Raw genomic sequence first — 27,716 nt, forward strand, 5'->3', positions numbered from 1 at the left:
TTTATTGGAAATGTTAAAAGAGTGCTCTTGTGGCATTGGTTAAGAGAACATAAATAAAAATAATTTGTTGAAAAGTGGTGAAAAGTGTTGAATTCAAATTTTTAAAAGTCAAAAAGTTGTAATTTCCAATACAAAATTACTACTTTTATTTTCCTTAACAAGACCCATAATTTATTAGTGGCTTATTAACATTCACACTCATTAAAATGTATTTGTTTATAATTATCTTATAAAAAAACGTTTCTTCATCTTAAAAATAGTCACTTTTCACTTATATTAGTTTTATACAAACATGTAATTTTTAAAATTAGACGAGTACATTGTAACAAAAGGAAAAAAGAGAGTAATTCTCATAATTAATAAATACTATATATTGATGTTAGGTTGAGAGGCCATGAAATAAACGAAATGAAAGGCTAACCATAGAAATAACACCCCATGAAGACTAGGTCAAACATGTTTCATTACAGGTTGGTATCAAGCATGCATATACATATAAATACAGCATGTATAATTCATATATTAATGCTTCTCATTATCTAATAAGCTCCCCTTGTGTGCCAAATTGCCAATATCTTCCTTCTTGAATTCCATTTGAGAATTCAAGAAATATGGGAGATTTTGGATATAAAGTAAGGGTGGCTACAGAGAAAGCTAAGGATAAGGCATATAAAGCCAAGAAATGTATTGTCAAACATGGAGGCAAAGCTGTTGGTGCTTGTAAGAATGGTTGGGCCAAACTCAAGAAAAGCATTAAAGGAAAGAATAGGAGAGTAGAATATTTAGGTGATCGCCATTAAATCAAATTGAAATATTATTTGTGGTTAAATTATATGATTATTCTTGAGGCTTGACCATTTATTGTCTTATGTTAAGATGGCTTTGTAATATTGGTTATTATGTTATGCAACTAGCATATGTTGTTATATTACATAATGTTTCACCCCTATAGATTAATTGAGTTTTGCACTTAGCTTTTGAGATGCCTCATACCAATAATGAAAATTACTTTGTGAAAAAAGTGTGTATGCATGAAACATTTTCTTTTGGTTTGATTTTACTATACTATGAAACAAATCAAGATATTCTTATTTTTTCTACTTTGGTCTTAACATTATGGTTCTTAGAATAATAAGTCTTGATTATTTCGGAATTTTGTCGGGAGGTAACTAAGTTTAATCAATGATTATTTCAATTAGAGATCGAATTCGATACCCTAGACCGATTAACTTTTCGTTGAAGTTTATTCTATTTGAGTATAGTTGTTTAATCTCTTAATGTTTCTTGATGTCCCACAGAGATTAAATTTTTCCAAAATGACAATACATTCTTCATCAAATTTCCATGTAAAAACTCATTAGATTGTGTATTTTGAGTATTTTATTCAATCGTTTTTCTCTCTTACACAGACTATTCTAATCATTCTTAGAATCTGCAATGTAGAGCAAAGGACGCGTCTCCTTGTAATCTCATCAAATTATAGGATTCAAAACAATCTTAAAATTATATCATTTAATTCTAAAAAAATCAATATACAAAGTTATGACATGATTTAATAACTCAAAACAATGACTTAATCTATACAAGAAGGGCGTACTAGTTAATATATATATATATATATATATTTTAAGGAAGTTAATATTGTACTACATTATAGGAGGTAAAAAAAATACTATAAAAAGACGTTGATCATGAAAAAAACGAACAAAACATTCACGCACTTTGTAAAAAAAAAAAAAATCACGCGTTCCAAGAGACCACGAGTGTATGGTTGAAATATAATTAGGTTTGTCGTAATATACATTTTTTTATGCCAAAAATAACTCATAATATTTCAACTCAAGAATATAACCGTTATTTTTTCATCGATTCTAATCATGAGTACGATATAAACTAATATCATAAACTTACTCCATTCTAATTTATTCTAAAACTAAATATAACGTGTTACTCCAAAAAAACCAACAGTTTCTAGAGAACTTAACTAATATTGAAGAAATGCGAATTGACATTGAAAATCAATTGAGTTACAAGAGTACAAGTACTTGTCATAGTAGTTACCCTAGTTTGTTCTAACTAACCGTGGTGAAGTGTTAGCCACTATAGTTAGGACTATGCTAAGTTACAATCAATGATGACTTGAATGTCAAGTAAACTGAGTGTATGACTACAATTGAAGTTCATAATGTTCTGGTAGAGTTCAAAATTAAAGTTCTCAAGTGTCTAATGCAATCCCTAATTATAATCCATCATCACTCCTTAGAGCGATAGAAAATTAAGAGAAGAGAGAAAGAAAATAACTTTGTTTTCATGCATATTGTATTGTTTATAATTGAGTCTCGATTGCCTTTTCAAAAAATATTATAATTGAGTCATGATTAAGATGTATTTTCTTATGAATTTCTCATTTCATGTTTAGAGTTCAATTTTTGAATTCTCGCTTACCTCAATTGTGTATAATATAAGAAATGAGAAATTCATAAGTGGTCATGATGCAAAGTACTAGTTCTTCTAAATATAAAAGTGAGAGTTATGTTAAACATATAGTTAAATCTTTTTTAATTATCTTTCAGCTGCCATATCATATGCATATGGATCTCAAAAACTACTAGAGTTGCACCTTACATTTTCTATGCTTCTGCAAGTTCTAACATGGTCATGATGCAAAGTGTTAGATAATATGTAAGAACTTCTGTCTCTTAAGGTAAGTGAGAAAAAAAACATTAATATGTTCTTGAGAGAGCCTCAATGGTATGCTTAGAAAACTTAACCTAGGTGTAGGCATGTAAAAAACATTATCTTTGTTGAAGGTTTTTTTTTTTTTTTTTGAGATTGTTTCTGCTATTCAAGTTACAAATGCATGTTTATAGAGGGTTTAGGGTCTCACTCTTGATGCATTTTGTTATATAGTGTAAGAGCTAAAGATATTCAAAAACACCGTGATTTATGCTTTGATGGAAGAATAGAGCTACTGAATTATTGGACAAATTCCATCTTCTTCTTGTCGATTTATTTTTAGTTGGTGTCTACAAATTTAGAATTTAGTGATCTCATTAATTAGTCTGATTGATGAATAGAAAGAGGTGACCGTAAGTGTTACTACTGCTGTATTTATTTTTATATTTTTTTTTGTCATTGTTACTAAGGTTGTCAAAATTGGGATAAAGTTACTAGAATAAGTGACACATTTTATTTTATTGTTACTAATGATAAAGTTACAAAAAATATAAATAAGTAATATTTTTAACATTAAAAAAATGTTACTAATATTACTTAAAAATGTTACTGAACTCTTTAGTAACATACACTTTACCTAACATTCGAACTTATGTTGCTAAATGCAATCTGTAACATTTTTTTTTGTTTGATTTAGCAAAGTATTCAAATGTTACTAGATCTCATTTATGGTGTAGCGTCATATCAAGGATTGTTAATTTCTTCCTTGCAATTAATCTTTGTGACTATATGTCTTTTTTATAAGCAAAATAATTTTATTAAGGAGCAAACTGGCACAAGATATTGTTAATTTCTTCCTTGCAATTAATCTTTGTGACTATATGTCTTTTTTATAAGCAAAATAATTTTATTAAGGAGCAAACCGGCACAAGATATACGTAGTTGCTCTCAAACCATTTGAAGTGTTTTCTTTAATAGAATCTTTGGTCGCCATTTTTAAAGTTGGTCCATGATAAACATTTGGGATTAAAGTTAACATTCAGGGATTTATTTGACAAACGGAGAAAAACGTGGGGGACTTAAACATACGTTTTATTAATTGTAGAACCAAAATGAAAACATGAAATTATTTTGGGGACCAATGGATCAAATAAGCCCAATTTTTAGGCTAAATTAATTCAATGGCCCCTCAACTAATTCCCAATTTTCATTTTGGTCTCATAAGTCTTAAAATCATCAATTTAGTCCTTCAATGTTTGCTCCGTTATTCAAAAAGATCCTGACCGTTAACTTTAACCCTCAAATGTCTATGGTGGACCAACCTAAAGAGTGGTCCACCGTAGATCCTATTAATTATTTTAATTTAAACCTTTTAATCTATATTTAAATGATGACTGTTGAATTACACATGTGTATTTTATCATACGGTGAGTCAACATCAACTAATTAATTATCCCTTTATCTCCTTCCTTCACTTCTACCTCATCTTCATCAAAAATCCAGAAAGAAAAATCCACACAAATAAAAAACATAACAACACTCAAAATCATGAATGATTTCTAGATCTCACATATGTTTTAAACACAAACTCATATCCATAACTTTCCAGATCTATCAACACATACTCATACCCATAGATCTATCAACAAAGACAACAATGCAGACGAATGTGAGGATCTAGCTTTCCTGTTTTTCGTTGGAAAAATTGGTATTTTTGCGTTGTGTTTCTTTGGATTTGTATTTTGGAAGAAAAAAATTCTGAAAAAATGTTGATATAGATTGAGGAAGAAGAAGAGAGAAGATGAATAAAAAAAAATTAGGTGCTGACGGTTCACTTTAGATACAATGGACATTCGATCGAATGGTTAAAATGAAATCAAAAAACGACACAGTTACTTATTTGACGGAAAGGACGATTTTGAAATTTGTTTCAGAAGTTGAGGGACCAAATTGATGATTTTAAGACTTATGGGACCAAAATGAAAACTGAGAATTAGTTGAGGGACCATTGGATTAATTTAGCCCAATTTTTATTACTTAGAGATGATACTTTGATTCTTGATTGCTTACTTGATTTACAAATGACAAGCTCTCCCCTTTTTATAGGCTCCAAGGGAGAGTTCTAAACACATCATATGATAACTTTCTACACTCTTCAAGAGAGTGTTCTACACACCTCTCTCAACTTCATGATATTTCTTCATAGTATTAATCTAGTTCGAGTAAACCACCAAACTGATCTTTGTCTTTGTACCAAATTCTTAAATTGATCTCTAACTCTATTAATAACTCAAAATGATCTCTGTCTTTGTCAAACGTTTCTAGATTGATCCCTGACTCTATTAGTTGTTTTGCATATTAAGTCATTAACGTACTAAATAAGATTCAAAAGACATTTGCCATTAGCCACTAAATAATATACAAAAGACATTGAGCCATTAACACCCAAAATACAAAACAACTAATAGAGTCAGAGACCAATATGAGAAACACTTCATAAAGACAGAGATCATTTTAAGTTATTAATAGAGGCAAAAATCAAATTTAGAATTTGGTACAAAGACAGGTACAAATTTGATGGTTTATTCAATCTAGTTTTACATGATTCTTAGGCTACACCACTTATTAGAGAATTGGGCCTAACACTTTATTAGTCCAATGGACCAAATCATGTTTAATATCCAACAACAACAAATCAAGTTTTATATCAAGAGAATTTCTTTTTTGACTTCCATTATTTTCTAAAAACACATGGAAATGATCAAAAACACTTCAGCGGTAGTTAACTACCGCTGACTTATAACTAGAAAACTGATGGTAGTTAACTACCACTGGGTTTTTAGTCATTTTCATGTGTTTTTAGGAAAGAATGGATGTCAAAAAAACAAGCCTCTTACATCAAAAGACCATACTTCCTACCAATATAGAAGTAAGGGGAACTGTGAGATTGTCATCAAGATCGGTGCTGATAGGATGAGATTCCACAACTGCTGTGATAACAGAAACAACTAGGAAACCTATAACCTTGCTCCAGCCTTCCTCCATATATCCAAATAAGGAAAAATACCACATATACCCAATAGAAGCCAAGAATCCAGCAGATGCCATAGCAATTGAACCAGCATAGGACTTGTTTTTGTTGTAAGGTAACTTTTTACCACCAAATCTCCTTCCAACGATATCAGCCATACCATCTCCTGCACACAAATTACAGATTGCAGCAATGGAAACAGGCGAAGTTCTCCAGTATATTATCGATGCAAACACAATAGTTGCAACATAATACAGTGATCCCCTAAGAAGCTGCCTATAATCTCCAATTCTGCTTAATGATTTCACAATGGCCTCATCTTTATATATTCCAAGTTTAGTCACAAGTATCCGACACATATAAACTCCCGGAGCCAAAGCAGCATAACAAGATGCCCATCGGTCATTACTGAATAATGGCCAACATAGCATGAATAGCAGTCCAAAGGATATATGCACAAGTTTTCTATGCAATTTCTGATCAAAAAGTCCTCTTTTTGAAGTTTCTCGCAACACTCTATCACAAGAGAAAGTAACAGCACGAGAGATAGCTGCAGCACCTAAATCAGAAACCAAAGAGTATACCATTATTCCAACAAAAGAAAAAAAGGGTACATGGTATATGGTTTATCAAAGCTATGCTTTATTGATAATTGAAAAGAAGGCATAGTTGTACGCTATATAGGTCCTTCATCATCGACTGTAGGTGTGACCTTATACTAAAAAAGTCCTAATAGAGATAATTGAAACCGAGATGAGGTAGATCGGATTTAAATTCTTCATTGATTGATTTTTTTTTATTTATAAGCCATGTTGTTCTATGATTTGAGCTGATTGATTTTCGAATACATTTTGTCCTCTTATAATTGATGAATTTGATGATTAGAAAGACGTGTCAGAAGTGCGAAATAGATGTCTAACCATTTCAAAACAAAAGACCAAATACTTATTCAAAAATAGACATCTCACTTCCTTAAACATGTTGTGAATTCGTTGCAAAAATCACACCAACAAAACTTGATATGTGGAGCATATTAAACCAAGCAATCAAATCACGTGGATGACAATATAATTCAATAATAAATAGCAAGAGAGGAGAGGAAGAAGGGGAATACAAAAGAATTTGTTTACCCAGTTCAGTTCAATATTGACCTACTCTGGGGAGAGCGCAGCTCCCGTTACATTATAACGATGAGTTTCTTTACAAAGTGATATAGAAGGGTTACAAGAATTAGTCTTCAAATATAATTCACCCAAAGTTACGAATCTCTTCCCGTGACCAAGAGACTCTATCTTAATAGTGTTTTGATCAAGGTGAATCAAAACAAACCCAACTCTAGTGTTTGTTGTCTAGAGAATTCTCTTTAAATCCTAGTTTGTTTGTTGGCTTCTAAACCTTGTTTTTATACCACATTATTTATAATAAAAGTACACCATTATTAAAAAAAAAAAAAAAAGCACGTGGTGTATGGTTTATCAAAGCTATGCTTTATTGATAATTGAAAAGAAAGCATAGTTGTACGCTATACAGGTCCTTCATCATCGAGTGTGGGTGTGACCTTATACTCAAAAAAGTCACACATATCATTTTTTCTTTTTATTGCCAAGCTTGATTAATTTCCTAATAGAGCTAATTGAAACCGAGAGGAGGTAGATCGGATTTAAATTCTTCATTGATTGATTGTTTTTTATTCATGAGCCATGTTGTTGTATGATTTGAGCTGATTAATTTTCAAATACATTTTGTCCTCTTATAATTGACGAATTTAATAAACAGAAAGACGTGTTAGAATCGCTAAATAGATGTCTAACCATTTCAAAACAAAAGACCAAAAAAAATTAGGCAAAACCAAAAAAAATAAAATTTATCGACACTTTTCTCAAAGCTTTAAACAGTAGCATAAATATTAGCATTTGACTAAAGAACTTCGCACCAAAGAAAATTGTCCTTTGTGAAAATCTTTTAAATGTAAATATTACCCTTTTTGGATTATTATTTAAGCATTTAATGCAAATATTATTATATTTGATTTCTTAACATTTGCTTCCGGGGCACCGATTAACATGACCCTTAAATTTACTAGACACCCGTGCGTTAGCACGGGTCATATGGAAGGTAATATTTGACGTTAATAGGTAACAAAATAGTTTAGATGAATGTCATGATTGTCATGTAATATTTCATAATATTAAGAAGCATAGACGTTGGTACTGTACCATAACATAATTTTCCATGACATCGTCATTGATACCGTAACGTAACATAATATGTTAAGTATAGCAAAACGGGTTAACATTTATAAGTAAGAGATTAGATTAAGTACAACGAGACAGATTAACGGTTATTCCTTTCCAAAAAAACAGTATATAATAGAAACATAATTTTATTTTACTTTAGATAAACATTAAATGCAAAAGTGTGAAGAAAAAAATTAGGTTAAAATTAGGTTAAGTACAGCGACACGGTTAATATTAAGAGATTTCCAAGACTTGCTTCTTCCACTTTGTATTGCACAGTTCACAGAGAAATGGCTTCACGTTCGAGAAAGAAATCCATGGCTACAAAAAGTGACAAGGTTAGTAACCGTAGCTATATTCCCGATGACATTTCCTTTTCTATTCTTTCCAAATTACCCCTCCAATCTCTCAATTGATTTACATGTGCCTCCAAATCATCGTCTCTTTTATTTCAAAACCCTAATTTCATGAACATGTTCCGCACCAATTTCATATCTATGCATCGATCATTGTACGATCACACTTATCTCTTTCTAAATATTAAGGAGATATTGCCACATCCACGAGACGGTTCCAATCTGTATTTGCTCTCTGCTGAGGAATTTGAGAATATGGTTAAATTGAAATGGCCAGTTTCATTTCAACATGATGATGAGATTTATATTGATATGTTGGATTCCGGTATTAACGACGTGCTTTGTTTCTCTCACTACTACAAAATATACATTTAACATCAAGCGGGTTTTAGTTTTCACATCAGCACGAAAAATATCAGAAGAGAAAGATATACACTGTGAGTTTTTACATCAGTTGACATAAGCACATGAGGGAAATTCCTAATAGAATATAACATTTACATCAGTGGAGTGTTGAAATGAGGGGGAAAAAACGCGGTGGCATTTTCGCAATTTGAGTGAAAACTTTGGCTAACTTTTTTCACATCAGGTGGTTAAAACTGCCTGAGGTAAAACAAATTTTCAACCTTATCCCTTCCTCAGCGTAAAACACATCCACATGTTTTCCAAGCTCAGTCAAAAAAACAAATTTTCACTCAGTCAAAAAACAATCGAATCCGGAACCTCTCACCGTCCAAGCTCACTCTAATCCGTCCACGCTCTCACCGTCACTGCTCAATCTCTCTCTCTCTCTCTCTCTCTCTCTCTCTCTCTCTCTCTCTCTCCGGTGACTTTTCAATCGTGACACCCTAACCCCTTTGCTGTTAAAAAAATCGTGAAACCTTAAACTCTTTTCAAAATTGTGATGCTTAATTTGTAATTATGTGTTTACTTGATCATGAATTTGTGTTTAATTGAGTTTAGAGTAAGTTCTTGCTGATAATATTGATTTCATGGTTTGGCTCATGATTTTTTTTATGGGTCTGAGTTGTTTGGTTTACTTTTGTTTTCATTTTGTTACTAAAAAAAATAAATAAAGAGCACGTGTCAAGCTTATTTGATAAGCCATTTAAAAGAAATATATAGACAAAAAAAAAAAAAAATTATTTCACTACAGTGATTTTGAAAATTGATGTGAAATATACATATTTAACTTTAGTGTTAAATTTCAAAGTGGGTCTATTACAACAGTTGAAGCGGAACTGATGTAGAAATTCAATATTTCACATCAGTCGCAACGTGATGTGAAAGGATGTGGACTTACCACATCATATCACCTTACATCGGTGGCAAACTGATGTGAAAAATCATTTATGTAGTAGTGTCTGATCTTGATCAACAGTTTATTGCATTATGAATCCAGCTACTAAGGAATTGGAAACTGTTCCTCCTAGCCCAACTGAGTCTTTACCTTTTAATACTGTTTGGTTTCATCTTCATGGATATGGCTATGACCCTGTTAATAACGACTATAAGATCATTCGTCATGTTTATGTTAAAAAATATAAACCTTGTGACAATGTTGATTGGACTTATCTGCCAACCGTACCATGCCCTTTTTGGGAGATTTATAGTCTAAGAAGTAACTCTTGGAAGAAACTTGATTTCAATATGCCTACAAGTATAGGTCGAAAGGTGTACTTGAATGGAGTGTGTCATTGGTGGACGAATACAAATGTAGATGATACTACACATTTACCCTTGGATATGCAAGATAGCTATTCTGATCCTGACGAGTGGGTGAATAGATACTTTGACTTGGTGGTGTTAAATGGGTTTGTTGCATTGATCTCAAAGCATGTAAAGACAACTTCTTTTCACATATATGTTTTGGGCGAACTTGGTGTTAGAGAATCATGGACTAAACTCTTTATTATCGGACCCTTGCCTAGCGTGGAGCGTCCTGTTGGAGCAGGAAAAAAAGGTGATATATTCTTTATAAAAAATGACAATGAAATAGCTTGTTTTGATTTAAGAGAAATGATATTTTTTACAACCATTTTTGTACAACTTTTGTACAACCTTCTCTCTCATACTCATATTATCTTCTTATTCTCTCTCTTCCTTTTTCTCTTTCCATTGTTTTTGACCAATGAAAAGAGAGCACAACAAGGTTGTCCCAAAAGTTGTAGCAAAAAAGTTGTTCAAATATCATTGCTCTTTAAATACCCACACAATTGAAGATTTGGGTGTTAAAGAGGAGTATTTTTGTTGTCACTTTGCAATTTATAAGCAAAACATTCGTCCGTTACGCCGAATTAGGAATTAGGTGTTTCTGTATCCCAAGTTTATAGCGTTCACCCAAGAGCTTTATGAGTACTGTTGTTGTTAGGATTTAAGATTTTATTTCCAAGTTGAATGTTCTGAAGCCATTTCAATACAAATGGGCATGCTTAGTGTACGAGAAAGACACATTTGTGATATGAACCTTTCTTTACCATTTTTATTTCAATGCTCTGCTCTCTTTCATATTGCATATTGTTCTTATGATTCCAATTGTATGTATGGTCTTTGGTCTTTACTGAATGGCTTTGAATTTTCTTGTAGAAATAGCGTACATTTTGGAAACTTTTTGTCAATATAATGAATAAAACATCTCTTTTTGAACCTCATGGAACCATGTCTGATTTATTTTATTTATTTGTATGTTCCAAGTAAATTAGCTGGGTTGTACATTCTATTTGATTTCTTAATCAATCAAGCTCAGAAATATTATGTACTAACAGTAAATAGTAATACAGTATGCTCTGTGAGAGGATATATATTTGGTGAAAAAAAGCACGTATATATATCCTTATTGAATAAAATATACAAAACTTTTAATTCATTATCAGTTGATATAACTGTGCAATAATTGGTATTCTTTGCTGTTTATGTGTTAATTAGTGCTGCTCATTCAACTATCTGGTAGATGATTTTTTTCCAGCTCACTGCAGTTCCATTATGCATGGCTGTAGGTATATGTTGTTGGCTTGTTTTACCTCATTGATTAGTTAGAAATATGTTTTGTAGAAGAATTTTGTTTAGAATTGTAATAAGATATTCGGTCCACAACTCAAGAAGACGATGGCGGCATTTCCTATTTATATTGTCTTTGCAAGTCTTTGGGAAGAATACAACAACAACAACCAAGCCTTATCCCAGTAAGTGAGGTCGGCTACATGGATCAAATTACAACCATAATTATAACACATTCTTCCCATTGATCTTGATGAAAACATAATTTCTAGACTTCCGGTGAAGCTTCTGCTTTAGTTCCGGTGCATGTCCAAGCAGCGGAATTATCTCTGATCTCGAGTACTGAATCCTCTAGTTCACAATTCGTGATTGTTTCCCTGTTAAGTGGAATCCTTCCATCAGAAAATTCAAAGAGAAAAAAAAACCTTCTCTTAAAAACAAGCAACTACTATGTTTCTTTTCTTCACAAATCAATCATCAATTGATCCTACTCTTCTCTTAAGAAAACTAACAAAAAAAAGAAAGAAACAAATAGCTTGCTTTGTCCTCTTCAAAAAGAAACCACTTTCCCTTTATAAGCAATGACCATGCTTAGCTTCTCTTCTCACAAATCAATCAGACCAATACCTTTCACTCTTCATTGCCTCACAATCTACACTCAGCAGTATCCCCGATCTTTTAAACACAAACGATTTTAGGGTTTGCTCATGCCACTGCATCCTTTGTTTCACCATTCGTCTCGTACTTTCCCACTTTTGTGAACCCTCCATTATAAAATTCAAGATTTTCCCCCTCTGGAAAACACTTTCAAAGAGGGAAACACCTTGAATTATATAAAAAAATTAAATTTAAATTTACAAAATAGGGAAAAATTGAATGGAATGAAAACTTGAGAGGCACAAATTTGAGATTTTTTTTTGAGAGATCAAACAAATCAGATTTTTAGGATGCTTCTTCTGACTCTTTCGGGTTTGAAGATGGAGATCGAAATAAGATGCTTTATTTTTTGGAATTGAGTTCTTGTTTTGAGTTTTTTTAATAAAAATTTAATTAATAATATTTTTTTGTTTAATTAAATCTGGTAGGTCAGCATTTGACTACCACCTAAGCACTTTTGTTTCAAAATCTAATATTACAAAATTTCATCCGAAAGATTTAAACCACCACTCTAAACCATCTTCCCTCAAAGCTTAAACCACATGTCTTAAAAAACAAAGCATAACTCACCAAAAAAAAAAAAGGCTAAGTTAATTTTCTTGTGCTTTTCATTAGCAAATACACTACTATGTCATGTCATGGCTACAACTACAAATAGAAAAATAGACCTTATTAGTAGATCGTAGGTCTTTAATAGGCTATTAGTCGTAAATGGAGGCAGAGATGAATAGCGAAGCAGTTGGTTTGTGTTGGAACAATAGTTGGTCAAATAGTCTATGATTGTATTCTTTACTTACATTCGTTTACGAACCATGGAGTGAGATAAATTACTTGTCTCAATCCGGTGTGCTGAAGCCAAGCATCGTGGTGTCACTGATGTAGTTTCCGAGTCTTGTTGGCATAGGAACTTACTTTTGTGATAATGTAAGTGTAGTTTATCCTTATGACAACCCCGTTCAACATCAACGTTCGAATTCAAAGCACATCGAGATGGATATTCATTTTGTGCGTGAGAAAGTTGCTTGTGTTGAGGTCCGAGTATTACATGTTCCTTCTTATTACCAAATTGTTGACATCTTCACGAAGGAACTTCCACTGCAACTCTTTCACGATTTTCTGAGATAGTCTCCAGTCTCCACATATGTCCACCTACTATTTCAATTAGGAGGGTGTATTAACATAGCAAATATCTTTTGCAACTTGGTTGAATTATTTTGGTAAAATCTGCTCGTGCAAAGAATTATGTATGATTTGCCATTGATCCGGTTCTTTTGCTCTATTTTTCAAATCTTTGCTCCGGTAGATTATAATTTTTTGAAAAATTAGCATTTTTATCCACTTTTAACTGATTTTGGTTGATTACTTAATTATTCACCTGAATTTGATTTGAGTAGATTTAATATGGTGACAAATTCACTTTAAATTAAGGAAATCATATTGATGATTAGTAAAATGCAACTAAAGCACTTTAGTAACACGGACTTTACCTAACAATTATACAAATATTACTAAATTTAATCAGTAACATTTTTCTTGATTTAGTAACAATTTTCAAGTGTTACTGGATGTCAATTATGTTGTAGTGATTGTTATTTCTTCCTCATGGCTAAAATTTTTATTGTGCAATTCTATCATAGGTAAATATAAATAAATTCTTTTGTGCAAATCCACTTTGTAAATATAAATAAATTATTGTGCAAATCATCATACAAAATATATATGAAGTCTATCCTGATCATGTGTAAAAGTTTTATCAAACTACAATAAAATAATTTTTACGGGACAAAGTAGAGGTTAGATTCCTCCCAAAAAAAGAGCAGAAAAAGTAGAGGTTATATTCAGTGCAAGAGAGACTTTTTATGTGGTGAACTTACATTTAAATTTCTGCCTGAAGAGGTAATCAAATTTAGTGCTCGACACATTTACATAAAAATATTATAGAGGAATATAAAAAATATCTATAAAATTAAAGGGATTATCATGTAGTATTGTCACCCTTCATTTGACTTATACATCCCAAATTAGTTGGTTATTCTGCAAAGGTAGAATTGATTCAAAGCATTGTTTGATTTGTTTCTTGCTGTCCAGATTTCATACGTTATAGCGGCTATAATATTTAGGGTTTCATTTCCAAGATTTTCTAGACTATGAATCATCCAATCAATAAAGGATACTAGAACCATGACCCATGCTGACGCAAGGGTCTTATTTTCATGTAGAATAATTCATAATAAATTTAACAATAAGCCGTAAAACATAAAGAGTACACAATTTATGATACATTCCAAGCTATGAATCATAGGAATCGTAGAACTTTAATTTTGTTAAATAATAGAAAGCACACAACCTAGGGAAAATTGTCAGTCATAAATAATTAACAATGAAGAAGTTTAATTCCGGTCAATCATTCCAAGTACACAAATTAGGATACATTGCAAAAAACCTCGTGATAAACTACATTAGACGTTACATCAAGGTCTGCACCATCATCATCAAATATTAATATCTTCAAACCTTCTCTTGAAGTAACCCTTGACAAAGCCACATACAATTGACCATGAGAGAAGATAGGCGATGGCAAATATACACCAACATGTTTCAAAGATTGACCTTGACTTTTGTTTATAGTCATTGCAAAAGAAACGGTAAGTGGAAATTGCTTTCGTTGAAACTTGAAAGGAATTCTAGTATCAGACGGTATCAAAGATAATCTTGGAATAAAAACTTTATCACCTATGTTAGAGCCGGATATCACTTGTGCTTCTAGCACAAACTTACCTATCCTTGTAATGACCAACCTAGTTACGTTGCACAATCCCAAACTCTGATCTATATTTCTTAACAACATCACTGGAACTCCTACTTTTAAGCGCAACCTGTGATTTGGTAGTCCAGAGACGCAACTATTGTGTTGAGAAATTCTGGCGTATGAACATCGTCCACTGTATTTATACCTGTTTTATTTGCTAATGGACTATCATAACTCAAATATATTTTTTCTTCGCCTAACAACAAGTCCAACACATACTCGTTTATCCGATCAACAATGGAATTTTTAGGGGCTAGTATAGCTCTGTTTTGGAAGTAATCTATATTGCTCATATCTTCTAAAAGATTTGGGTAAGTGTTAGAAACAATTGAACCAAAAGGATCACCTGATGTTATAATAAGTAAGTTAGATGGAATACTAACAGTGATATCTACATCATTGATTTCCTTAACTGTACCATTACCAATACTCAATACCCAATCGTGTGGTTTTAATGTTACTTAATGTACAATTGATTGGGTGTTATTTTATTTCCATCATGCAAACCGTGTGATTTTCTTTTAATATGCAAAAGGTGTTTTTTTTTAATATGCAATCTTGTGGCCTTTTTTTTTTTTTCTAAAGAAATTTTCAACCGTGTGTTTTTAATGCTAATAAATATACAATTGATTGTGTGTTATTTTATTTTCATTATACAATTTTGTACGTAATTCACGGGTCTAATTTTCAAGCTCATTTTTTTAATGGGATTGTGTGTTATTCTATTTTCAATGTACCTAATTCACATTTTCCATTTGGGATGACAATTAATATGCAATCGTGTGTTATTCTATTTCAAAAATTAAATTAATATGCAATCATGTTATAAACGGAAGTTTTCAACCGTGTGTTTTTATTGCTAATAAATATACAATTGATTGTGTGTTATTTTATTTCCATTATACAATTTTGTACGTAATTCACGGGTCTAATTTTCTAGCCGTGTTTTTTTTAATGGGATCGTGTGTTATTCTATTTACAATGTACCTAATTCACATTTCAAATTTGGGATGACAATTAATATGCAATCTTGTATTATTATTCTATTTCTAAAATTAAAATAATATGCAATCGTGTTATAAATGACAGTTAAAATAGCCTACAATGAAATGACTTAATGGCGTGTATTAAGGATGAGGAGGTCAAACCTACACATAAATGCTTGAGAATGAGCGGGAAAATGTTAGGTTAGTTTTAGGGTTAGGAATAGCTTGACCTAACAAGCTTTAGTAAGTAAGATATTATTCTGATTAGAGAAATATTAATGCAGAAGGGAGAGCCAAACCATATAATATTTGAGTAGACCAAATACAATCTTCTGATTAGAGAAATTTTTCTAGACATCCAATCAATAAAGGATATATTATTCCTTGTATTAGTCCTAAAAATATTCTATGGAACTTGAAAACAAGAGAAATCTATACTAGCTAGTAGCCAAGTAGGTCCTTCATCATTGACTGTGGGAGTGACCTTATATTGAAAAAGTCACACATATACTTTTATCTTTTTATTACCAGCCATAATTAATTTCCTAATAGGGCTAATTGAAACCGAGATGAGGTAGAGGATTCAAATTCTTCATTGATTGATTGCTTTTTTATTTTTGACCCATGTTGCTTTATGATTTGAGTGAGTTTGTGGCTGTTAGGTGAATGGAATTGAGAATGGGGATTTCATGTGGATAGAATTTGGGATCATGGAATGTGGTCCATTGCAAATGTCTGTAGTTACAGTTATTGATTGTGTCTGTTTTTATTTTTTGAGTGATTAATGTATTATCACGTTATGCTGCTTAATTAATGTAGAGACAGTAGTACATCTTAATTTAACTCATTTCATTTTATGACGAGTGACATCAACTTCATCTTCATCTTTAATTGGCGTACCGCACCAATTACAAGTCCCTAATACAGGATCTTAGCTTGTGTTTGGTTGTGTGGTGGTGATAGTTGATTTTGATTCTGTAAAATTGATTTTGGTTAAAAGTAATTCAAACTAAAATTGATTTTGGATTTGATTAACTTCATTGAAGCATAGATGAAGGTTGGAGAGAGAGCAGCAAAGTGATTGATGGTTAAAATGACATCATCACTGATTTGAAGTCAATGTGGAGAATTGTGAGAGTTAACTTAAAATCAGAAATCTGGAGAATCGTGCCACGATGGAGAAGCAACGTGTCACGATTGTTGAAGCAAGATTCTAAAGCAGTCACTGGAAAAATTGTGCCACGATGAAATTGCAACGTGGCACGATTGAGGATAAAAACAAAACGTATTTTCAGTGAAGATTTGTTTCAATTTTTTTAAAGGGTTACTTTCCATTATAAATATAAGCCTTGTATCAGATGATAAAGTGTGTAGAAAAACAGGGTTTAGAAGCCAACATACAAATTAGGGTTTATAGAGAATTTCTCTTTGCAACAACACTGGGGGTGGGATTGTTTTGATTCACCTTGAACAAAGCACTATTAGGATTGAGTCTCTTGGTCACGGGAAGAGGCTGAGACTTGGGTATAATCAGGTTTGAAGACTGATTCTTGTAACTCAATATCTCTTTGTAAAAAAACTCATATCATTATAGTGGAACGGAGAGCTGCTCTCTCCCCCAGACTAGGTCATCATTAGACCGAACTGGGTAAACAAATTCTTGTGTTCTCTTTCTTCCTTTTATCTCTTGTTATTTACCTTTGTTTGGATTATTTGTTACCCGCTTGATTTGATTACTTGGTATTAATTTGCTCCACGCATCAAGTTTTTATTGGTGTGATTTTTACAACGAATTCACAACAACTTTGATCCTGACAACAACCGCATGGGACTCGACATTAACAGTGTTCCTTCTAATGTTACGATTCCTCTCAATTTGGAAATCGCTACAAATGGAGCTTAGTTCTTCTCTTCATTGCAATGGTTTGTATTCATTGTTTCTATTTATTTTTCCACCACCGCGTCTTCTCTAAAATTTGAGTGTTACATGTTTTATGGTAATGACTATCTTTCTTTACATTATAGTGACCGAGACATTAGAGAGTAAAAGCCATGAAAGGTTCAAGAAGAGCAGGTGGATCAGGAAATTCTCCGATAATTCAAATAAAATGATACTTGTGGAGATCAATTCAGAAGCAACATCATATTGAGATTAAAGTTTTAAATGAGAACATATCAAGATGTGGTTGAGAGCAATAGATTAGATTTCTTATTTGTTCATTCAATCTTATGTAATTTAATTATATCAATAAAATATATGTATTATATTCGAAGAATTGTCCAACTTGTGATTCATTGAATATATTTTTAATATAATTATCAATGATAACTATATATCTCATATTTTCTATATTTATTAATGACAAATATTTGTCGTGTCGTTGTTTTATATATTTATCAGGGACCAAAGTCGCCCTATTTTTATTTTATGTATAAGTGCAAATGTTTCTCATGCATTTATTTATATTTATTAGTGACAAATATGTATGAATTATCATTTGTATGATCATAAATCATGAGTTAAAACAAGTTAGACACATAATTTTACTAAATTCAGGTCTATCACAAAAATGTGAAATTATAGTTTGTTACCTTCATAATCGAACCACTTTAAAAACAAGTTATAAGATGAAAACGAAAACGGGGAATGACAGAGTTGAAGGAGAAACGGCTTCAACGGTGGAGAAAAATGGAGGATCGCAAAATAGCTTCAACATTCGTAAAATTGGAGAAACCCTGAAATTTGATTCAATGAAGCAAGATAATGATGAATTTCTTACATCAATGTGAGAGCTATGAGTTGGGTCTATGTTGCAGCCGTTGTGTGATCATATTTTGTTATCGATGTGAGAGCTGAGGGCATATGATAAGAGTGATAAAGAAGGTGGGTTTTTTTTGTTGAGTGAGAGAGTGAGAAGAGAGATAGGACCAAAACACTTTTTTAAAATTTATTTTTTTATAGAATATTTTAATTTTAGTAAAACTCTCAAAAACAATTACCAATAGAAACTCTCAGTTTATTTTTAAAATAATTTAATTATAAATAAAATAAATAAGTTTAACATAAATGTGTTCAAAATTAGAGGAGTATTATTTATACTCTCTTTCTAATACTCTCTGTAACATCCAATATTTACTCTTTTATTAGGTGAGCTCATGTCAATCTCGTAATTTTAAAACTGAGTCTCACATAAATAAGTGGTATGACCCACATGAATTTTAACTCATAAAAGAGTACGTGTTAAAGAGAATGTTTCTAATATTTTTTTTTTATTAAAGTTATATATGTATGAAATATATTTGAAGATTATAAATTGTTGCCAATGAAAAGTATCGGGTTACCGTCAAGGTGGGAGGAGGGAATGAAATTTTGGGAAGCGAATAATGAGACTGAAATAAAAGAGGGTAAATTGTTCAAATGTCCTTGCACACATGTGTAAATTACGAAAGTGACATTTACCACATATTGTGTTCAAGTATTTTTGTCAACAATTGTTTTCCACTATCATTTCTCACAATATTTTAAAATTTAAAATGACAATTTTTTTTTTGGCTAAAATGTAAAATGTTGGGTGGCGTCAACGTGACATTTGGGTTCCAATATTATTTCTCAAAATATTTTAACGTTGAATATATGCATAGAGAAAAATTAATTGCAATCGTAAAAAAAAAATTACATTACATTTACACATGTTACCATTTGAACTTAAATTCAAAATTATAAAAAATTAAGTGCAATATATGAATTTTTGATTTATCTCATAAAATAAATAATATTTATCAAAAAATATTTTAATATCTAAAATCTTACAAATCTTTTAATTACTTGAAGGAAAAAAAAAATTAGGCGAACCCACACAAAAGTTCGCATGAATACTTGCAGAATTTTTCAAGATTTTGCTGTGTAAATGCCAACAAAATTCAAGATTTCTTTGGCAAGAATAGCCTCAACAAAAACAATATTTATCTGTGGACGTTCCTACGGTTACAGAATCCATAGGAAATGTCTTCTCCGTAATTAAACAGTACCTGGAAATTCTTCAAGAAATGCGCAATTTCCTTGTAGTATCAATTGTTTTCAATTTAACAGCATATTCAACTGCAATTATAGAATCTATCTTGACTAGCAAATAGAAGGGTTACACTTATTCTCAAATTTCAATCATCACCCAGTAATGTCAAAGGCTTCCATGTTGTTGAAATTTTTTATGCATAGAAACAATTAATTATTCTGTTAAGCGACAACAGTTACTACAAGAATTTTGGTTTTTACTGGGGGAAATAAACCCTCAGTAATGCAATATATCCCTCAATAACACATTAGTGGCGGATTAGTGTCCCTCAGTAATACTGACGTCAGTAATGTTACTGACTGAATTTTCATTCCCTCGGTAATGCTTTGTCAAAACTATCTCTTCATTACTGAGGGAAAATTCAGTCAGTAACATTTATGGAGAATCACATTACCGAGGAAAAATTATGTCAGTAATGCATTTTCCACTTTTTTAATATAAATAAAGAAATAAAATTAATCAAACACAGATAAACTAAAGAAATAAAATTTGAATTTAATAAAACACAAATTAATTAAACAACACATTTCATGATAATATCCATACAATCGATAATTAGTTTTCGTACAAAGTCATAAACCAGAAAACTAACAAAATAAACTAATTATCATAATATTCGGGTAAATTCGATCGTGCTTTTCCGATGATCTCCCACTACCAAGATCTTTCTTGGTAGAACCTTTTCCACCAGCCTTCCCATAAACATCTTTTTAGGTAGAGAACCTTTTCCACCAGCCTCCACAGAAAGACTTTTGCATTGATTCTTTGGGGCACCACATAAGAAGACTACAAATAAAAGTATTAGATTATTCAAATCCTTTGGTCCACTGCTCCACTTTCTTGCATCTTCATTTTCATTTTGTATTGCAATGTAGCTGAAGCACAATCTAAAGGTGTTTCTCCTGAATAAGAAGCATGGAATTAGTGTTTGCATCCATTCAACAATATTTGCTGTCAATTATTATTCAGATATGTCTTTAAGATCATTGCAGAGGATCCGGGCTGAAATGACCATTTGCTCTTAATTTATTCAAAGATGACTTTAAGATATGTCTACCACATCTTTGTCCACATCTTTTATTTACTACAGAATGAGTGATGCTTAATTAAAAACACAAGTTTTCTCCTAAACTATCAACAGGAATAATGTGTATGGAAAGATAAATCAATTGTTAGTTGTTACTCTAAAAACCAAAATTGTTATTATAGTTGTGTGCTAACTTACTACTATGTCACAAGGCTGACTGATATCCTAATTGTTGAATACATTTATTGGATAATTAGAAAAGAGGCCCCAACTAATATCTAATGTATTATCTCGAGTAAAATCATGATGAAGACTTCCTATCAGTATTTAATTTTGTATTAAGAGTTTTTGAAGGAAAAAAATCAATACAAGAAAAGACAAATGGAATAGTCAGTACTGCACAGAGGTAGAGTGGCTACCGTGGCACTCTTATCAAGCCCCGTTTCAGCTAAAATATCGAGTATGAACGAATCTAAAGACATCAGACAACTGGACCTTGTAGGCAACTTCTCTGGTGAGTGGTAAAAGATATACTAAGGAGACAGTTTGAGATTTATTGTCTGTCACAGTAAGATACTGTCACTTGTTGCAATCTGTAGCAAGGTTTTATAAGATACATATTTGCTTAAAAAATGTTCACCTTAAAGAACATATGACATAAAAGTGACAGAATGTATATGAAAGATGGAAAATAACACCTTGTGAGCCAATAATGGTTGTGCACAACAGTTTGGTTCTGCACAACGGCGACATGATTGGCTTCTTCACATCCAACCCTAAGTTTCCAACAATTCAGTTAAGATCAAATATAGAATTTGCACATAATCGAATTTCGAATAAACAGGTCATTTGTTTTGCGGAATCCATACATCTTTAACGAGCATAGGTGCACGACAATCACATTACTGAGACAGTCAGATTAGAGAAGTAAATCAAATTTGGTCTTATTCATGTTTGCATCACTCATGTCTGTCCTTTAATTTATTCTCTCTTAAACAATTTGTTTATGGACAAAGCTTACCAGTTCAATCCTTGTGGCCTGCATTCTAAACTTCATGAACTACTTATTTGGGATTTGTAGCTCCTCCAAACGCATCCAATCAATTTTCCAAAAATTAAGTAATCAATGGTGTGCTAAGTCCATTTCCAACATCACCAATGATGATACACTGCAGAAATGCACAATCAAATCAACATTAGTGAAAAGAAAAGAGGTAGAAGCCATGAAAGGATACATTATATGGATATAGTAGGGTAGGCAAGTTGGTACACACTCACACACATAAGTGCCTAATATATGTAGAATTAGAACTATGCTAACCCTACCCTGAAAAGAAAAAATCAATCAATCTAACATGCACAATAAACTAATCAGGAAAAAGCTATTTTGGTTAAAAGAAGAATTAAGCATTTTCACTTGAGGAACCCTTAGTAATGCAATTTTGAATTGGTTAGTAAATTGGGGAATTCTTGTAGTGAGTATCCTTGCTAATCCATACATTTCAATTTCTGTAAAAAATTTCAAGTTGGGAAAACGGGGTGTTACAAGCATGGCTTAATTGGTCCATAGACGTCATCATGTATAAGCTCGAGCGGCTTCTTTGCTCTTGAGTTTGACTCCTTTGGAAAACTCATCCGAAATTGCTTCTAAAGTAAACATCCTTCACACAATTGGTCTGGAAGGTTGATAGATGGAAGACCTCTCACCAGCTTTTGTTTTTCCGTCAAGCTTAAGCATCCAAAATTTAAGTTCCCAAATCGAAGAAGCCAAAGCCACGAAACATAATTGTAGCAAGCTTTAAGACACTTTGGAACATCATTTTAGATATTCAAGAAGAACATCCTATTTCTTGACATTGGTACCTTGGTGATGAGATTATTTTTTTTCATCTTTGATGGAGAGACTTAAATCTTTCATGTAAATATCATAACCCTTTTCTAACAGTTGCCCAGACTCAATATTGTTCTTCATATTAGGAACATATTAGACGTTTGAAATAAATTGATGTCTTCCATCTTTCAAGCGAATTAAGATATTACATTTGTTTTTCACTGGAATCTTGGAATCATCGCCAAATGAGACATTGCCACACACTGATTCATCAAGCTCTACAAACATGCTCCTTTTCCCACACATATGATTGCTTGCACCAGTGTCAAGGCACCATAAATTTTCATGGATGCCTTCATTACTTCCACGTGCTAGCAGCATTGTTTCAAATTTCTCGTCTTTTTCTTCCACATAGTTGGAAAAGGAGAAGGTTATAATGAAAAGTATGTGAGGAATTTAGGAGGAGAGAATATTTGAGAGAAGAACAATTTTTAAGCTTAATTGCTATTTTCGTCCCTTAAGTAGTTTCTTTAGTATCGCTTTGCCCCTATAAGTAATAAAAGGTTTGTTTGAGTCCTTTAAATTTATTTTCGTTACACTTTTTGGTCCTTTCCGTTAGAGTTGTGGAAAAACTGTTTAGGGGTTAACCCCACATGTCTCAGGTGGGCCAACATTATAGGTGGTCCACCAAAGACCTTAGTAATATTTTTAATCTCAACCGTTTGGTATTTTTTATGGAAAAACAATTAGATCATACATGTCTACAAGATTGTAACGGTGTGTCACCAACACTTAATTTATCTGCTACCTTTCTTCATTTTTCTTCATTCCTTCTATTCTTCATTTTTATCATCACTTTCATACATTCATCATAAAATCCAAACAAATCCAGTTTCAAAAACAGTTAAAGTTACCCATTAAAGAAAAAGTAAAAACCCAAAAATCCAAATCTTAAGAAAAAGCTAATAATGCAATTGTAAATTTGTAACACAATAAAATGAAGTCTCAAGTGAGAAGTAGAGACAATTTAGCAACATAATTGTGGAGATGGAATTCCACTGGCACCTGCTTTTTTTAAACCCTTTTTTTTAACAATGAAGCTAGCACCGATGAAGAAACTGGATGGAAGAGCGAGAACTAAACCTTTGATATTATCAGAGGACATTCCTTCTCGCCAACTAGAAGATGAAGAACTTGCCATCTCGCGGAATCAAAAACCCTAGCGAGATGGACCGACGCAAAATTGAAAACCTAATCAATTATCCTGGTTATGGATACAGCTGTCAGAAATGGATTGTTCTCTTTGTCTGGATCGGGAATGAATGAATGCTTTGTTGCAATTGCAATTTCATATACACAAAAAGGGAAAAAGAGAGACAGAGAGAGAGAGATTAAAAGAAAAAAAGTTAATATTTTACGGTGTGAGTGAAACCACTAACAAAACAACGATGTGGATGGAAGATGAGTGATTATATGTTTTTTCTGTAATCTCTTTCATTATTGTTGTTGCTGGGTTTTGTTGTTGTTGATGTTGTTATTGGGTTTTATTGTTATCATTGCTGCTGGATTTTATTGATGTTGTTGTTCTTCATACTTTTTCAGAAATGGATGAAGGAGTCCAAAGATTTAGATGGAGAAGATAAAGGAAATTAATTAAGTTTTCAACCTATGCCAAACTGACATGTGTCCATAAGTTAACAGTTTTTTCACAACCCTAACGGTATGGATCAAAAAGTGTAACGAAAATGAATTTAAGGGACTCAAACAGATCTTTTATTACTTATGCGACCTAAGCGATACTAAAAAAAAACTTAAGGGATGAAAATAGCAATTAAGCCCAATTTTTATTACTTAGATAAGATACTTTGATTCTTGTTTGCTTACTTGATTTACAAATGACAAGCTCTCCCCTTTTTATAGGCTCTAAGGGAGAGTTCTAGACACATCATATGATAACTTTCTACACACTTCAAGAGAGTGTTCTACACATTTCAAGAGAGAGTTCTACACACTTTTCTTAACTACATGATATTTCTTCATAGTAATCTAGTTCGAGTAAACCACCAAATTGGTCTCTGTCTTTGTACCAAATTCTTAAATTAGTCTCCGACTCTATTAATAACTCAAAATGGTTACTGTCTTTGTCAAACATTTCTTAGATTGGTCCCTGACTCTATTAGTTGTTTTGCATTTTAAGCCACTAACGTACCAAATAAGATCCAAAAAACATTGCCATTAAACACTAAATAATATCCAAAAGACAGTGAACCATTAACACTCAAAATACAAAACAACTAATAGAGTCGTGGACCAATCTGAGAAACATTTCACAAAGACAAAGACCATTTTGAATTGTAAATAGAGTCTGGGACCAAATTGAGAATTTGGTACAAAGATAGAAACAAATTTGATGGTTTACTCAATCTAGTTCTAAATGACTCTAGAACCTTTCTGCGGGCTACACCACTTATTAGATAATTGAGCCTAACACTTGATTAGTCCAGTCGACCAAATCAAGTTTATTATCCAACAACAATATGGTTTATATCAAAAGACCGTACTTCCTACCAATATAGAAGTAAGGGGAACTGTGAGATTGTCATCAAGATCGGTGCTGATAGGATGAGATTCCACAACTGCTGAGATAACAGACACAACTAGGAAACCTATAACCTTGCTCCAGCCTCCCTCCATATATCCAAATAAGGAAAAATACCACATATACCCAATAGAAGCCAAGAATCCAGCAGATGCCATTGCAATTGAACCAGCGTAGGACTTGTTTTTGTTGTAAGGTAACTTTTTACCACCAAATCTCCTTCCAACGATATCAGCCATACCATCTCCTGCACACAAATTACAGATTGCAGCAATGGAAACAGGCGAAGTTCTCCAGTATATTATCGATGCAAACGTAATAGTTGCAGCATAATACAGTGATCCCATAAGAAGCACCCTATAATCTCCAAATCTGCTCAATGATTTCACAATGGCCTCATCTTTATATATTCCAAGTTCAGTCACAAGTATCCGAAACATATAAACTCCCGGAACCAAAACAGCAAAGAACGATGCCCATCGGTCATTACTGAATAATGGCCAACATAGCATGAAGGCCAGTCCAAAGGATGTATGCACAAGTTTCCTTTGCAATTTGTGATCAATAAGTCCTCTTTTTGCAGTTTCTTGCAACACTCTTTCACAAGAGAGAGCAACAGCACGAGAGATAGCTATAGCACCGAAATCAGAAACCAAAGAGTACACCATTATTCCAAAAAAAAAAAGGAACGTAGTGTTTGGTTTATCAATGCTATGCTTTATTGATAATTGAAAAGAAAGCATAGTTGTACGCCATATATATTGAGTGTGGGTGTGACCTTATACTGAAAAAAGTCACACATATCATTTTTTCATTTTATTGCCTGGCTTGATTAATTTCCTAATAGAGCTAATTGAAACCGAGAGGATGAAGAGGTAGAGGTAGATCGGATTTAAATTCTTCATTGATTGATTGTTTTTTATTTATATATGAGCCATGTTGTTCTATGATTTGAGCTGATTGATTTTCAAATACATTTTGTCCTCTTATAATTGACGATTTTGATGATCAGAAAGACGTGTCAGAAGCGCTAAATAGATGTCTAACTATTTCAAAACAAAAGACCAAATACCCAAAAAAAATGCACAACAAAAAAAAAGGTTAAATATGTTTTTGGTCTCTATAAATATAACAACTTTTCGTTTTAGTCCCTCTAAAATTTTCCTTCAAGTTTTAGTCCCTATAAAATTTTCAATTTTTATTTTTGGTCCCCCGTTTAAAGTAAACTCATATGTAGAATTCATATTTTTAAATAAAATTTTGCAGAAAAATGCATAATATTATAAGTATTTCTCCCAAAAAAAAATAGAATTTTTTACCAAAACATGAATTAAATATGAATTTTTATATGTTTGGAGGTAAAAAATTCATATTTAATTCATGTTTTATTAAAAAATTCTAATTTTTTTTTTTGGAGTGACTTTTACAATATTCCATACATTGCTGCACAATTTCATTAAAAAAATACAAAAGTTTACTTAAAAATAGGGACCAAAAGTAGTGATTGAAAATTTTATAGGGACTAAAACTTGAAGGAAAATTTTAGAGGGACTAAAACGAAAAGTTGGTATATTTATAGGGACAAAAAACATATTTAACCCAAAAAAAAATTATCGACATTTTTCTCAAAGCCTTGACCAGTAGCACAAATACTAGCATTTGACTAAAGAACTTCGCACCAAAGAAAATTTTCCTTTGTGGAAATCCTTTAACTTAACAACCGTCAAACAAATAAAGGAGGCTGCTATTTTACATCCACCTAAAAACACTAAGGTGTAAGGTAGCAAGCTACACCCACTAACCTTTTACCAAAAAAATTCCAATTTTCATTATCTTAAATAACTTGAAATCAAAGGGTAGGGTGGTCAATTCCATTTTGTTTTCAGAACAAAAAAAAACTTGCCACTTTAATCGCCGGAACTGTTACGTGTTTTATGTGAACGTTGATTATTATTATTTTTTTTAAAGGCGTATCAGATTGTCAATATTCTTTGGTGCTCTATTTACGTGTAAAGGTATATTACGTGTGACTTTTTAAGGAGAAAACTTAGGTACAATTCCTTATGTACTGTTTTTTGTATAGTTCTTAACTAAAAATACATATTTTTTGAATATAACAAACTTTGAGAAAATTATGAATTTGAGGAAATCATGGTAAATTTAGTTAAGAAACCATACGAAAATCACTGTACATAAGTTTTCTCGTTTTTTATGCTTGCAATTGTTGCAAATGTCTACCAAAAAAAAAAAAGGGCAATCGAAAGTAATGGAAGTTATGTTTTTAGGCTAGTTACAAAACTGCCATTTTATTAAAAATTAATTTTAATAGAACAATAGAGTGTTTTAATAAAAAAAATACAATATTTATCCGGCGTTGTCCAGGTTAGACATATAATTTTGTATACTCGTAAATTTATATATACACAAACAAATATAA

At 32.0% G+C, this 27,716-nt stretch overlaps 3 protein-coding genes and 1 long non-coding RNA gene across 4 annotated transcripts; 2 read left to right on the forward strand and 2 right to left on the reverse strand.

Annotated features, from left to right (window-relative positions):
- The first annotated feature begins 307 nt into the window (after positions 1-307).
- LOC112420732 (uncharacterized) lies at positions 308-957 on the forward strand. Its single transcript, XR_003010825.2, has 2 exons — positions 308-470; positions 608-957. It is a non-coding gene; the product is annotated as an uncharacterized lncRNA (long non-coding RNA).
- Positions 958-5,549: 4,592 nt separating this feature from the next.
- On the reverse strand, positions 5,550-6,424 carry LOC25491456 (probable phytol kinase 3, chloroplastic). The gene has a single exon (XM_039833904.1). The coding sequence runs from the start codon at positions 6,292-6,294 to the stop codon at positions 5,575-5,577; it is 720 nt and encodes a 239-aa protein (XP_039689838.1). The 5' UTR covers positions 6,295-6,424; the 3' UTR covers positions 5,550-5,574.
- Positions 6,425-9,692: 3,268 nt separating this feature from the next.
- On the forward strand, positions 9,693-17,899 carry LOC25491457 (F-box protein CPR1). The gene is made up of 2 exons (XM_024780363.1): positions 9,693-10,263; positions 17,775-17,899. The coding sequence occupies exons 1-2, from the start codon at positions 9,693-9,695 to the stop codon at positions 17,897-17,899; spliced, it is 696 nt and encodes a 231-aa protein (XP_024636131.1).
- A 7,142-nt stretch (positions 17,900-25,041) lies between these two features.
- On the reverse strand, positions 25,042-25,983 carry LOC25491458 (probable phytol kinase 3, chloroplastic). The gene has a single exon (XM_013599396.3). The coding sequence runs from the start codon at positions 25,945-25,947 to the stop codon at positions 25,228-25,230; it is 720 nt and encodes a 239-aa protein (XP_013454850.1). The 5' UTR covers positions 25,948-25,983; the 3' UTR covers positions 25,042-25,227.
- Between the last annotated feature and the right edge of the window lie 1,733 nt (positions 25,984-27,716).

Source organism: Medicago truncatula, chromosome 4 (assembly GCF_003473485.1).
Source record: "Medicago truncatula cultivar Jemalong A17 chromosome 4, MtrunA17r5.0-ANR, whole genome shotgun sequence".
NCBI lineage: Eukaryota > Viridiplantae > Streptophyta > Magnoliopsida > Fabales > Fabaceae > Medicago > Medicago truncatula.